This window comes from Bos grunniens, chromosome 5, assembly GCF_055505025.1.
Source record: "Bos grunniens cultivar Pamir isolate PY7600 chromosome 5, Bosgru_T2T1.0, whole genome shotgun sequence".
NCBI classification, from domain to species: domain Eukaryota; kingdom Metazoa; phylum Chordata; class Mammalia; order Artiodactyla; family Bovidae; genus Bos; species Bos grunniens.
Genome location: NC_141169.1, coordinates 68,562,279 through 68,576,131, shown reverse-complemented (window position 1 = coordinate 68,576,131; position 13,853 = coordinate 68,562,279). Strand labels below are relative to the sequence as shown.

Genomic DNA, 13,853 nt, shown 5'->3' with positions numbered 1-13,853 from the left:
CTTTTGTTATTATTCCTTTGAGCTGAACTGGAGAAAGAAGCAGGGAGTGGGGGACAGCTGAGGGAAACAAGAAAGTCCTATTCATTATCTAAACTAAGGGGTGCAAGGATGGAAAGCAAGAGAGTTGGTAGCTGTTCTCCAGTGTCTCCATGGTAAAGAATCCACCTGCAGCGCAGGAGATGTGGGTTCAATTCCTGGGTCAGGAAGATCCCCTGGAGAAGGAAATGGCAACCCACTCTAGTATTCTTGCCTGGAAAATCCCACGGACAGGGGAGCCTGGCAGGCTACAGTCCGTGGGGTCGCAGAGAGTCAAACATGACTGAGCACGCATGCATGCTACACGGAAGCTCAGGGGAAGCCAGGATGAGCAGGGCTGGCTGGCTCCAGCATCGTTTAGCATCACCGCCTTGGCTTGGAAGCTGGCTTTCACCTGAGGGAGGTGGACGTGGGAAGAGGAGGAGCCACTGCTGAGAGCACAGACAGGCCTGAGAGGTCACATGAAGATGCAGGCAGAGAGCATTTTCTTGTACCCAACTCAGCTGTCCGCAGCTGCAGCGCCTGTGTGGGCTGTGAGCCCTGCCCTCCCTCCCCATCATGGGGACGCTAAAACTCCCCTGGGTGAAGCTGACATTTCTGCTCCTCTGTCCCCACCCCTGCTGGCCAGGATATAGCGATCTAGCAGAGGAGAACTGCCCACCCGTGGCCAAGTATCTGACCCAAGTGCCCTTGCCTGCTAGGCAGCTGCAGCTGACGTCCCCCTCATGACAGGCTTCATAGAAGGTCAGAGAAGAGCCTCCGCCTTTCCTCTTTTCATGTTTCCTCACTGTATTACTCCAGACCCTAGCAGCAGCCCTAACTAACAAGGAGCTCCTTTTATCAAAGGCTTTCTGGGGGCCAGATGCTGTGCTGAGGGCTTCATCAACATCTCATTGTTTTTCCCCAAGAGGTCTGTCTTGATGTTAGCACAGTTATGCTTCTGTGTAATACAGTTACTCTCCCTGCTTGGACAAAATAGAGTAAATTTTTTAAAAATTAATGAATTTTTGGCTGTGCTGAGTCTTCGTTGCTGCCCCAGGGATTTCTCTAGTTGTGGGGAGCAGGAGCTATTCTCTAGTTGCAACGTATGGGCTTCTAATTGCGGTGGCTTCTCTTGTTGCAGAGCACAGGCTCTAGGCACTTGGGCTTTAGTGGTTGTAGCACGTGGGCTCAGTATTGCGGCTCAAAGGCTCTAGAGCACAGCCTCAGTAGTTGGGGCGCATGGGCTTAGTTGCTCCAAGGCATGTGGGATCTTCCCGGATCAGGGATCGAACCTGTGTCCCCTGCATTGGCAGGTGGATTCTTAAATAGATTAAATCTTCATATACTTAAGAAACTTAATCCAGTCCAGTTTCTTTGCATAACTTGATTTCTAGATCCTAACAGGTCTTAATTTATTTGAAAAATATTAGTTTTGAAAATTAAAAGCAAGGCAGAAATTGTATGTCCCAAAGTGCTCTTAGAATATTAGGTAGGTGACTACCATTTTGGGTTGCTGCTAGTGTGTCACTTAATCACATCCTGCAAGTTGGTCCTCTCAAATTACTTCCTTTAGTCTTTGCTGATTCATAACTTAATTCTTCCTAGTAATTTCCAGAATCCAAGGTTTGGAGTCCATTACTAAGGGTAGAGTTATTTAGGATCAGTTGTGTTAGGTTTAAAATGAGCCAGGACCAAAGAAACTAGGTGGTGGGTGGGAGATATTGTGTGTGTGTGTGTGTGTGTGTGCATGCACTCACACAGCTGGACCCCCAGAGTGGTGGCTGTGACCTCTAAACAGGAACTGATCTTAAGGCGGTGCAGAAACTTCACAGATCACATAGCCTGACTTCTCTTTCTTCCCATCCAGTTCTTTGTAACATGATCAATTTTTGCATTTTGGAAAGTGAGAGTAGCGCTTTGGATCATACATAATATTTTTTATATAAAATCCTGAAAATATGTAGGAGACACATGGTGGTAAATATCATTACCTCTTTAGGGTTGAATATTTTGAGACTGCTCATCACACATATGGCCTTCCCAGGTGGCTCAGTGGTAAAGCGCCCGCCTGCCAATTCAAGAGACACAGGATACTTGAGTTCGATCCCTGGGTCGAGAAGATCCCCTGGAGAAGGGAATGGCAACCCACTCGAGCATTCTTGCCTGGAAAATCCTGTGGACAGAGGACCTTGGCGGGCAGTCCATGGAGTCACAAAGAGTCAGACAAGACTGAGTGGCTGAGCATGCACACACCATCCTACACCATCTGTATGTGTCATACAGCTGTGGGTAGCACTCCTTGTTCCCAACCCCTTCTGCTTCCCCAACCCATTAACATATACCTAATTTGAGCACATTTCTATGCTGTAGGTACCCAGCTTGAAACTGATATTCTCAATGAAGATGCAAATATCTTGGCCTTTTCACTTCTTGTAGACGTATTCATTGCTTCCATCAATGTAAAGCCATGTATACTTGTACTGGACGGAATTGAAGAATTGGCTGGTATATATGGGATTTCAGGAGAGAAGGTAATCTCTTTTCAAAATAATATCCATTTTATTATTATTTAATAAAAAGAAAACCCCTTAATTAATTTTTTTGAACTTTTTATTTTGTATTGGGATATAGCCAATTAACAATGTTGTAATAATTTCAGGTGAACAGAGAAGGGACTCAGCCATACATATACATGGAGCCATTCTCCTCTAAACCCCCCTCTCCTCCAGGCTGCCACATAATATTGAGTGGAGTTCTATGTGCTATACAGTAGGTCCTTGTTGGAAAACGGCTTGATTTAGAATGTACACAATACCATTCCCTTGCATTGCATATCTATAGTTATAGGCAATGCTGCTTCTAGTTACTTCTGAATATTTTACGAAACAAATACATAACACAACAAGCCAGGCATTATTCTAGAAACTTTAGAGATATTTACATTGAATTCTCACAGCAATCCTTGATAGACTGGGATCATCATCCCTATTTATATAAATGGGATTGGACTTGGAGATATTAGACAACTTGCTGAAGGTCCTAAGGTGATGGTGGACTTGGAATTCAAGCATGGGAAGCCTGGTTCTAGAAACTGGCCATTACTGCTGCACAGTTCTGCCCTGCTAGTTTATACTTCAATCAAACATTTATCGGGCCCCTATTATATTCTTTAGCTTGTATATTTTGATTTGCCTTATCTATACTTAATTTTTCATATATCAAATTCTATCAATTGTTTGCTACCTTTAGTTTTTCTTCTGTTTGACATGATATTGGATCAATGGCACCTCCAATGCTTTTTAGTATTAGTCATTACTTTGTGAAGCATTTTCTATAAAACTTATACATGCATAATTATAAATTGTGTAATTCATGTATATTTCTCATAGAACATATAAAAAAGAAGAAGAAAATAGAAAATTAAATATCCTCACAGCCTCACCATTGTTAAACCTTCTTTTTTCTATGGATAGCTGTATACACATACATACGCTTATATAAGTGAAGTTATATACCATATTATTTTGTAATCTGCTTTTTAATTCAGTACATGGTGACCACCATACATCCAACAAATAATTATTGACCGCTTACCATGGGAAAAGCACTGTAAGCAGACAGACATAGTCTAAGAAATAGAGCTTTCATTCTAGCAGGGAATGGCAGATATTAGTAATATCATCACATAAATAAATATAAAATTACATCTGTGCTAAGTGCTGGCAGAGATCAGTATGTAGTATTGTGAAGGCCTCTAACGAAAGCATTTGACCTTTGGAAAAGGCTTCCTGGAAGAGGGGAACAGGGAGAGCTCTTCAGGAGGAGGGACTGTCAGGCAATTCCTAAGGCATCAGTGCAGTGGTGAGGAGCCAGCCCCTGCAGCCAGACCCTTAGTTTGAATCCCAGCTCTGCTGCTTACCCTCGTAATGAATTTGATAAAATGTTTAGGCCCTCTGTGCTTCAGTTTCCTCCTCGGCCTTTCTGGAGGGTTGTTAGGGGGACTGAATGAGTTAATGAAATAAAATTATACCTAGGATTTAATTTATAGGGGGATAACTGAGTTGATGTCATGGAGAAACCAATGGCATTGAAAGAATTATTTATGATTTACAGTTTTGGAGAGAAGACATGCCTTGTCATGCAGGGCTCTGGGGGGAAATATTAGGGTGTCAGAAGGCAGAAGACAGGAGCTCGGGGCCAAAGCAATGACTGACACTAAAAAGCATTAGAGGTGCCATTGATCCAGTATCCCTTTAAACAGAAGAAAAACTAAAGATAGCAACCAATCAATGGGATTTGATATATGGAAAAATCAGTATAGATAAGGCAGATCAGAATATACAACAAAATTACTTTGGGGGTTTTCATGGGAAAGGCAAGGCAGGGCAGAGGACACAGTCTCGGATTGCTAGTTTGAATCATTCTAGTGGACTTTGGGGCCTGGGGCTTTCCCTCACTGTCTGGCACCTGACCCTTGGATGACTTAGGGCAGAGGAAGTACTGGCTTGGTGAGCAAGTTGAATAAGAAGGTGAGTCGGGGTGTGGTTGGTCATGGGTTGGCTTGTCTGCACACAGAAGGTATGTTTCACGCAATCTGCCCACCGCTCCCAGGAATTGGCTGGCCTTGGGAGGAGCAATTTCCCTGGATCTGTAAATTCCCCCGAGAGATGTGGAAACAACGTAAGATACAGAAGATTTTAAAAATGTAAGTAACCAGTGCAGTTGGTCCACACTCAACACAGTGCCCGGCTCAGAGTAAGCAGTCAGGATATGAGAGCTGCTGCTGCTGCTAGGTCACTTCAGTTGTGTCCGACTCTGTGCGACCCCATAGACAGCAGCCCACCAGGCTCCCCCATCCCTGGGATTCTCCAGGCAAGAACACTGGAGTGGGTTGCCATTTCTGTCTCCAATGCATGAAATTGAAAAGTGAAAGTGAAGTCACTCAGTCGTGTCCGACTCTTAACGACCCCATGGACTGCAGCCCACCAGGCTCCTCCGTTCGTGGGATTTTCCAGGCAAGAGTACTGGAGTGGGGTGCCATTGCCTTCTCCATGAGAGTTGCTATTATTAGGCAAAGAGGGATGGGAAAGGCTGTTTGTTAAAGGAATCAAGAAAGATTTTATTAGGTGTTCCTTTTATTCCAAATGAAACCATTTAATTTATGATAGTATTGCTACCCAAAGTGACAGTTCTTCAGCACAGGATAGTATCTTCTTTTTCAGTTGAATGTTTCAATTTGTACTCTGGCCATCACTGTAGGTCATTCTTCAGAAGTCTATGATTTTGTTAAAGTACTTACTTGTAGGAACCTCTTCAGAGTCTGCATTTGTACTGTCAAATCCCTAATGGAGAGGTGAATCTGTCAATATGGAGTGTGAATTGGTATTGTCTTAGCACCATATTGCTTGCTATCCAAGTTACTGTTAATAACTGGAACCTCAATCCTTACCCTATACTTTCTTACTATATTCCACTGAATCTATTAAAAATTAAAAAAATTGAAATATAGTTGATTTACAATGTGTTAGTTTCAGGTGTACAACAAAGTGATTCAGTTATACATATATATGTATATTCTTTTCTGCATCCTCTTCCATTTTAGGTTATTACAAGATATTGAGTATAGTTCCCTGTGCTATACAGTAGGTCCTTGTTAGTTATCCATTTTATATGTAGTGGTGTGTATATTTTAATCCCAAACTCCTAATTTATCCCTCCCTCCTTCCTCCTTGGTAACTGTAAGTATATTTTCTATATCTTGTCTGTTTCTGTTTTATAAATCAGTTTATTTGTTTCTTTTTTAAAATTCCAGTTATTAGTGATATCATATTTTGTTTCTTTTTCTCTCTGATTTACTTCACTTAGTATGACAGTCTCTAGGTCCATCCAGGTTGCTGCAAATGACTTTTTTTCACTCTGTCGATGAGTGACTAATATCCCATTGTACATATGTACCACATCTTCTTTATCCTTGTATTTGTTGATGGACTTTAGGTTGCTTCCATGTCTTGGCTATTGTAAACAGTGCTGCTGTGAACACTGGGGGGCGTATATCTTTTTGAATTATGTTTTTCTCTAGATATATGCTCAGTAGTGGGGGGGCAGGATCATGTGGTAGCTCTATTTTTCGATTTTTAAAGAACCTCCATACTGTTCTCCATAGTGGAGAGGGGTTCCTCCAGCATAGGAGGGTTCCTTTTTCTCCACCACCTACACCAGCAAAGTAGTTTTAAAGTTGTGAAGTTTTCAACCGTCTTTGACTCTTTTCATCAGGTGAAAGATATCTCCTGGCTGCCAGGCTCACTGTCTCCTCACTGCAAGTTGATCGTGAGCACCGTCTCCTCCAGCCTGTCCTACAAGTCGCTGTGTGCCCGCCCTGACGTGAGGACAGTGGAGCTCGTCAGCGCAGTGGACAAAGAAGCCCAGCTACACATCTTTAGGGAGTATCTCTCTTTTACCAGTAGAGACCCCTTCCGACAGAGCAGATACAGCTTGAGGAAAAAGACAAACCTGAGTCCTTTAAAGCTCACAATCCTGGCAAATGAATACCAAGAATGCAGAATCTACCGAAACGAGTTCCAGTGCCTGAAGGAGTACTTGGGGGTGGCCTCGATTCAGGAGCTCTGGGCGTTGATTCTGAAACGCTGGGTTGAAGACTATAGTTGGACTTTGAAACAAAAAAAGGCAAATTCTGACACTGTGGCTTCAGGAGAAGGTAGGCATAAAGCAGTATTAACCACCTGGTCTGAGTCCACAGGGAGGAAGATCCCTCCCCACCCCCCCACCCCCACCCCACACCTGCCTTCGTCTCCAGGGAGGAAGGTTGAGGGAGAGGATTGTCAGAGAAAGTACAGTTCGCCCAGTTTAATTTGAATTTCAGATAAACAACAAATAATCTTTTAGTATATCCCAGATATTGCATGGGAAATATACTAAAAATTATTTAAACTACAGATAAGTAACAAATAATCTTGTATATAAGTATATCCCAAATATTGCTTGGAATATACTTATGCCAAAAATGGATTTATTGTTTACCTGAATTCAGATGTAGCTAGAGGCTCTATATTTTTATTTGCTAAATCTGGCAGCCCCACCCAGGGAGCTCTGTGTGTTGATCATAAGGAGAAATACATTAAGCACAGATTTTAGTCACATTTCTCAGAGGTCTAAGAAATGAGCCTTTATGATTTCTGTGATTCAATTTAATCTCTCTTTTGAGTCTACAGTCCCACTGATGGCAGAATCTAGGTTAATTCTGGTTAAGCTCATCCGTTTACTGTATTTTCAGTCGATTCAGGATTTTTTCAACCGTGTGAGGGTTTGTGTCCTTGCCGTGACCCCACTGGGGTGAGCTCAGATCTGAAGGCCTTGGTGCTGGGTCACCTTGGTTGTCATCCATCCCCGCTGTCTTCCACTGAGGTGGTCGTGGCTCCAGATGGTCCATGGACACTGACGTGCCCTGTTTTTGGCATCCTCGGGCATGCCTGTGTTCCCATCTGCTCTGGGGCGGTTCCATCTATGCCACCATCTGCTGCCACGTGCCCTCATCCTCATGGGCATCGTCGGCTCACTCCTTCCCTCTGCTTAAGCCTCCAGTCTTGTGGGTATCTACGTGCCCGACAGAGAACGTGGTCGTGCACTGCGCCACTCAGAGGTCCGGGGCCTATAGGTCTCCCCCGGTGTCCCCATTAGCCATTTCTCCTCCCCACTTCTTCCTGTGGCACTGGGAAATCTGTAGAGCTTTTGGAAGCTCAGGTCCTCTCTCTCATCTAGTCTCAGATGCATCCAGAGGCCGGTCTGTCTCTGCTCCAAGCTGGTTTTCTTCACAGGGAGGGCTCTGGCCCCTGTTCAGAAACCCACTTGAGCAACTTTATTGCTTTCTTTTCTCTCTTTCTTTTTTAAATCAATTTTTATTGGAGTATAGTTGCTTTACAATGTTGTGATAGTTTCTACTGTACAACAAAATGAATCAGCCATACATATATTCTCGCCCTTTTGGACTTTCTTCCCATTCAGGTCACCACAGAGCACTGAGTTCCCTGTGCCAAACAGTAGGTTCTCATTAGTCATCTATATATACATAGTATCAATAATTTATGTCAATCCCAAACTCCCACTTCCTCCCACCTACCTCCCTTTCCCTGTTGGCATCCACACATTTGTTCTCTATGACTGTGTGTCTGTTTTGCAAATTTTGCTGAACTTAGGAAGGTGTTAAAAGAGAGGCAGAGAGATCATCTAGAAAAATGAAATAGGTGATCTGTCTCTTTTTTAACACTTTTTTGAATTCAGCAAAATCTCTTTTCTTCCTGGGTGGGAAAAAAATGTCCTCTTTGCATCTTCCTGTAATTGTCTGAGGCTCTTTGTGGTTAAAAAAAAATTATTCCAAGAGTTGGCCAGGAATCTGTGGTTCAATATTCAACAATCAGGCTTTCAAAAACCCAAGTTTATTCTCACAAGCCATGGGCTCTACTATGAGCCTCAAAAGTCTCTTGAAACTTGAGTTTTTCTCTCTTCATTTCTGCTGTGACAGCTGTCTTTTAAGTGAATTAGAACGGAGCAGGGATGGGGAGGTGGAGCTCTGAGAGAGAAGCAGAAGATACTGGGAATGAAAGGCACATTGTTTGTTGCTCCAGCATATTATCCCGTACCTCCCCCCCACCCTTTTTTTTGCTCTAGAGCTTGCATTTCTGCAGAGAAAGTTAACTTCAAGTTTAGTGTGCCCTCCCTGACCCGCACAGAGGTGAAAACAAGGTCTCTGTCCCACAGGAAGAATCAAACAAAACTGCCCACAGCTGTGCCCTTGGCTAGACCCATGTCTCCAGGATTGTGCAGGAAAGCCTGGGTCCTCCCCACCCCGCACCCCATAGGGACTGTTCCTTTTATAGGCAATTTTCCTCCTCCCAGTGCTGTCTGCTAACCCGACTCAGGCCCGCCAAGTTCAACCACAGGTCCGGGAGAGCTTAGTTGAACTGGGGCAAACCTCAGAGGAAGTTTGTGCACATCAGTCTGAACAACTGCCTCTGCTGAAAGGATGCAGGCATCTGGGGCCTCATTCCCCAGTCCTAGCATAAGAAATCCATTTCGAATGGTAGACCTTGCTCTCATTTCTCTCCGTGGTCTTAAGGATCTCTTTAGAGTTGGTTGATCCAGTGGGAGATCCTACTACGGTGGAAACATCTAGGGGGTCAGGTGAGTAACAGGTGGCTGGCTTGTGTGGTGTGTATGAATTTGCAGTAGGCAGCAGCCAGACAGAAAAGCCTCTCATACCTGTACATGCAAATCTGATGTTGGAAATCTTTAAAGACTGCTCAGGGGAAATGCTAAGTGTCAGAACTGGCAAGCTTGCCACTTGGTAACCGTAGCTGACACGGATGGATTCGTTGTGACAATGTAGGTAATAATTCAATGGTCAAGAACGTGGATTCTGTAGCCACACCGTCTGCATTCAAATCCCAGTTCTGCACTGGTTTCTGTGTGACATGGGCTAAGTTACTTAACCTCTCTGGGCTTCATTTTTCTTATTTGTAAGATGGGGCAGTTATAGTATCTACCTAAAGGATGATGGAAAGAAATGAGTTGGTTGATCACACAACATGTAGAATGATGCCTGGCATGTGTGAGCCCTCCTTTGTCACCATCATCAGTGTGTTGTCTGCACAGGGTTGGACGGCTGGGTGTCTGACACCCTGTGTCTGCTGAGCATCTCGCATTGTGGGCTGGCCGAAGACGAGATATACCAGCTCTTGGACATGCTGGGCTACAAGGGGCATTACAAAGTGACCACGTTGCACTGGGCTGCCTTCCGCAATGCCACCAGACACTGGCTCCAGGAGAAGCCCAATGGCCTCCTGTACTTCCGGCACCAGTCCCTGCGAAGTGCCGTGGAACACAAGCTGCTGGGTAAGGCTCGAATCTGTGCAGACACCTGCTGGCTAAGGGGAGGTGAGAGTCGCATCCAAGGGAAAGTTATAGCTGGGATTTCTTGAGTAGAAATGAGTCTATAAATATGCATTAAAATGGTTGTATAAATTAAGATTTGTATGTGGCTGTAACAGAGACATGATTTCAATGGCTTAATATACCAGGGTTTATTCTCTCATTTGAAAGACTTCTGGAGGTCAGCAGTCCAAGCCTATGCTGTTGCTCTTCAGAGTCATCTGGAGCCCAGCTCCTTCCCTGTCCCTGATCTGTTACACTGGTTTACATTCTCAAGGTTACCTCATGTTCATGACTACTGGAAATAGTATGGCTGCTGGAGCTCCAGCCATCATATTTCAAACAATAGGAAGGACAGGGGCTGGTGTGGGAGAAGGGCTTGCATTTCCTTTTAAGGAGTTTTCCTAGAAGTTTTCCACCAACATTTTCACTTAAGTCTCTTTGACCCGTGACTTCGTCATTTGGCCATAGCTAGTTACATGGAGTCGCAAAGAGTCGGACACAACTGAGCGACTAAGCACAGCACACAGTTACAAGGGAATTTGGGGACAGAGGTTTCAACTGGGTGTATTGCTCCCCTCAACCAAAGTGGGACTCTGTCACTAAGAAAGATGAGGGAAATGGATTTAGGGTGGAATTAGCAGTCTATGCCTTTGTTCTGAAATAAAATTCTTATCCCCTCCTGAAGAGAACTGCAGATCTGAATCGGAGAAACAGCAGTCACAGAACCTTACCTGGAGTCAGAGCACTCTCTGAGCATCGCTCACACAGGGGACCTCACGTCTCAGGACTTTAAAACCCTTTAAATGACAGCCTCTGGCAAGATTCTAAGCTTAAATTTCCTTTCCAGTTTACTGTGTTCTCTCTTACTTTTTTTTTTTCAAAAAGCCCACATGAATCCTTTTTATTTTTCCCCTCCCACATTGACATCATTCCCACCATCTCTTAAGTTACATAAGGCAGAGAAGAGCAGGGTGAGGAATGAGGATGTTCTCGGATATAGTGTCAGCTTTTCTATTCACTCCATTTTATGATGGTTTACAAGGCTCTCAATCTGATCAAGAACAGTAACATTCTTGGAGGCCTAGGGATTGAAGGGGCATGGTGTTACTGGTAAAATTGTGGGTTCATGCTGTACTCCTCTGTAACATGAGCCCCAAATAAAGCACTGCTGGCACTATTCACTGTGGTTAGAACTGCAAGTTTGCTTGCTTCAGAATCAGGCTGTGAATACTAGTTTTTGTTAGAAGCACCAGGAATTGTAGTTTCAATAATTCACTTCCATGCAGCCTTGGCATAAGAAGCAAGCCCATTCCTAAAGGATGAAAAACATCCCAAAGCCTGGAGCTATAGCATTTGTCTGCTGTGATATTTTGGTGAAGGGCTACGTTTTTACGTCTTTTGTCCAGATGTCATGTCAGTCATTTTGAGGCAAACTGGTCTCTTAGACACATATACCTGCAGGCTGCTTTTGTTTGAAATTAATACTCTGCCTCTTATTGAGTGGTGCTTGTGGCTAATTCTGCCCATGAGTTGTGAGTGCTGACTGGCCATGTTCAAGATGGCGACTGCTCCATCCATCCTGGGTTGAGGAGATCCACCTGGATTTGGGGTTCCAGCCAACATGCGGTGGACATGATTAACCTTTGCTCTTTTAAGCCACTGAGAATTGGGGGGATGTTCATCCACACAGTGAAATCTAGCCTTAGCTGTGTTGGACTCTTTGTGAACGCATGAACTATACAGACCACCAGGCTCCTCTGTCCATGGGATTTTCTGGGCAAGAATACTGGAACGGGTTGCCATTTCCTTCTCCAGGGGATCTTCTGGACCCAGCAGTCAAACCTGTGTCTCTTGGGTCTCCTGAACTGGCAGGCGGATTCTTTACCACTGTGCCACCTGGGGGGCCCGTAAGAGACAATGTAAGTGTCAGCCAGTTAGTCTGTCTATGAGAACTACACTGAACTTTGTAACACAGATGATCCCGTGGTCAAGCCATTCCTCACATCCCACATGTAATTGGAAGAGCACTGACATTAAGTCAGAAGGTTTGAATCCTTCTATATTTAGAAGTGTCAATGAAAAATTAATCAGTCGATCTAAGAAAGAATTGAAAAATTTTATTCAAGTCAAATTTGAGGATTAAAACCCGGAAAGAGCATCTCAGAAGACTCTGAGAACTGTTCCACCTGTTCAGTTCAGTTCAGTCACTCAGTCGTATCCGACTCTGTGACCCCATGGACTGCAGCACACCAGACTTCCCAGTCCGTCACCAGGCACAGTTATATAAGTTTTTTGAAACAAAGTGCTATACATCAAATGTGATTTTGATGTATAGCATCAAATACATAAAAATACATAAAAAATGTATTTTTTTATTAGAGTATAATTTCTTTACAATCTGAAGCTCCAATATTTTGGCCACTTGATGGGAGAAAGTGACTCATTGGAAAAGACCCTGATGCTGGAAAAGGTTGAAGGCAAGAGGAGAAGGGGATGTCAGAGGATGAGATGGTTGGATGGCATCACCAACTTATTGGACATGAGTTTGAGCAAGCTCAAGGAGATGGTGAAGGAGAGGGAAGCCTGGCGTGCTGCAGTCCATGGGGCCATAAAGAGTCGGACATGACTGAACTGCTGTATAACAAAATGAATCAGCTATACATATACATATATCCCCTCCCTCTTGAACTTCCCTCCCACCCACCCCCATCCCACCTCTCTCGGTCATCACAGAGCACTGAGCTGAGCTCCCTGTGCTGTATAGCAGCTTCCCACTAGCTATCTATTTTACACATGGTAATGGGTATATGGGCTTCCCAGGATGGGCTTCCCAAGTGGCTCAGTTGTAGAAAAATCCACCTGCCAACGCTGGAGACTCAGGAGATGCAGGTTCAATCCTTGGGTCAGGCAGATCCTCTGGAGGAGTAAACGCCAATCTACTCTAGTATTCTTGTCTGTAAAGTCTCATGGACAGAGGAACCTGGCGGGCTTCAGTTGATAGGGTCACAAAGAATCGGGCACAACTGAGCGACTGAGCACAAGCATGACTGTAATATTAACATGTCAGTGCTACTCTCCCAATTCGTCCCACCATCCACTTCCTGCTCTGTGTCTACATGTCTGCTCTATACATCTGTATCTCTCTTCCTGCCCTGCAAACAGGTTCATCCGTACCATTTTTCTAGATTCTGCATATATGCGTAAATGGGTGCTGTGCTAAGTTGCTTCAGCCGTGTCCAACTCTTTGCAACCCTATGGACTATAGCCCATCAGGCTCCTCTGTCCGTGGGATTCTCCAGGCAAGAATATTGGAGTGGTATCAAAAGACATATTATTGACAGTTTACATAATCCAGATCTAAGCACCATTGTGGTGGGCCATGTGACCCCTTTACAAGATCAGGAAGGAATGTTATCTTTTAAGGAGCTGTCTTGTTGATGCCAGGAGAATGTTGAGCAGGTTTTCCTGCCGATGGGGGAGGTCTGGTTGGTGCATAATGCAGACACACTATGCACAGAGCAGGGAGAGAGGAGGCCTGAGGGTAGAGAACTTTTGTGTTTAAATTTTCCTTGTCTTGCCATAAAATATGAATTTTATTTCACCCAGATCATGTGCTGACCAGGGACAAGCCACTTGGTCTCTCTGATTTCAAACAGGTTTTGTTTATTATATGGGAACTGTATTAGCAAGGGTTGTCTCTCTCTCTTTTTTTTTTTGCCATGCTTCACAGCATGCGGGATCTTCATTCCCTGACCATGGACCGAATCTGTGTGCCCTGGAGTGGAAGCACAGAGTCTTAACCACTGAACCATGAGGGAAGTCCCTAGCCAGGGCTCTCCAGAGAAACAGCACCAACAGTAGACAGATAGAGTTATAGAAAGAGATTTGTT

General features: G+C 44.2%; 1 protein-coding gene across 3 annotated transcripts in view; it reads left to right on the top strand.

The window, feature by feature from the left end:
- The window catches only part of LOC147372338 (putative tetratricopeptide repeat protein 41), a 77,478-nt gene that overhangs the window by 13,478 nt on the left and 50,147 nt on the right, over positions 1 to 13,853 (top strand). For all 3 annotated transcript variants that reach the window (XR_015164005.1, XR_015164006.1, XM_086401065.1), the window contains 3 exons: positions 2,389 to 2,549; positions 6,292 to 6,733; positions 9,685 to 9,924. Coding sequence is in view for 1 of the 3 variants with exons in the window: in XM_086401065.1 (XP_086257191.1) it covers positions 2,389 to 2,549; positions 6,292 to 6,733; positions 9,685 to 9,924 (843 nt within the window). In the remaining 2 variants the exon portion in view is untranslated. The remainder of the gene's footprint in view (positions 1 to 2,388; positions 2,550 to 6,291; positions 6,734 to 9,684; positions 9,925 to 13,853) is intronic.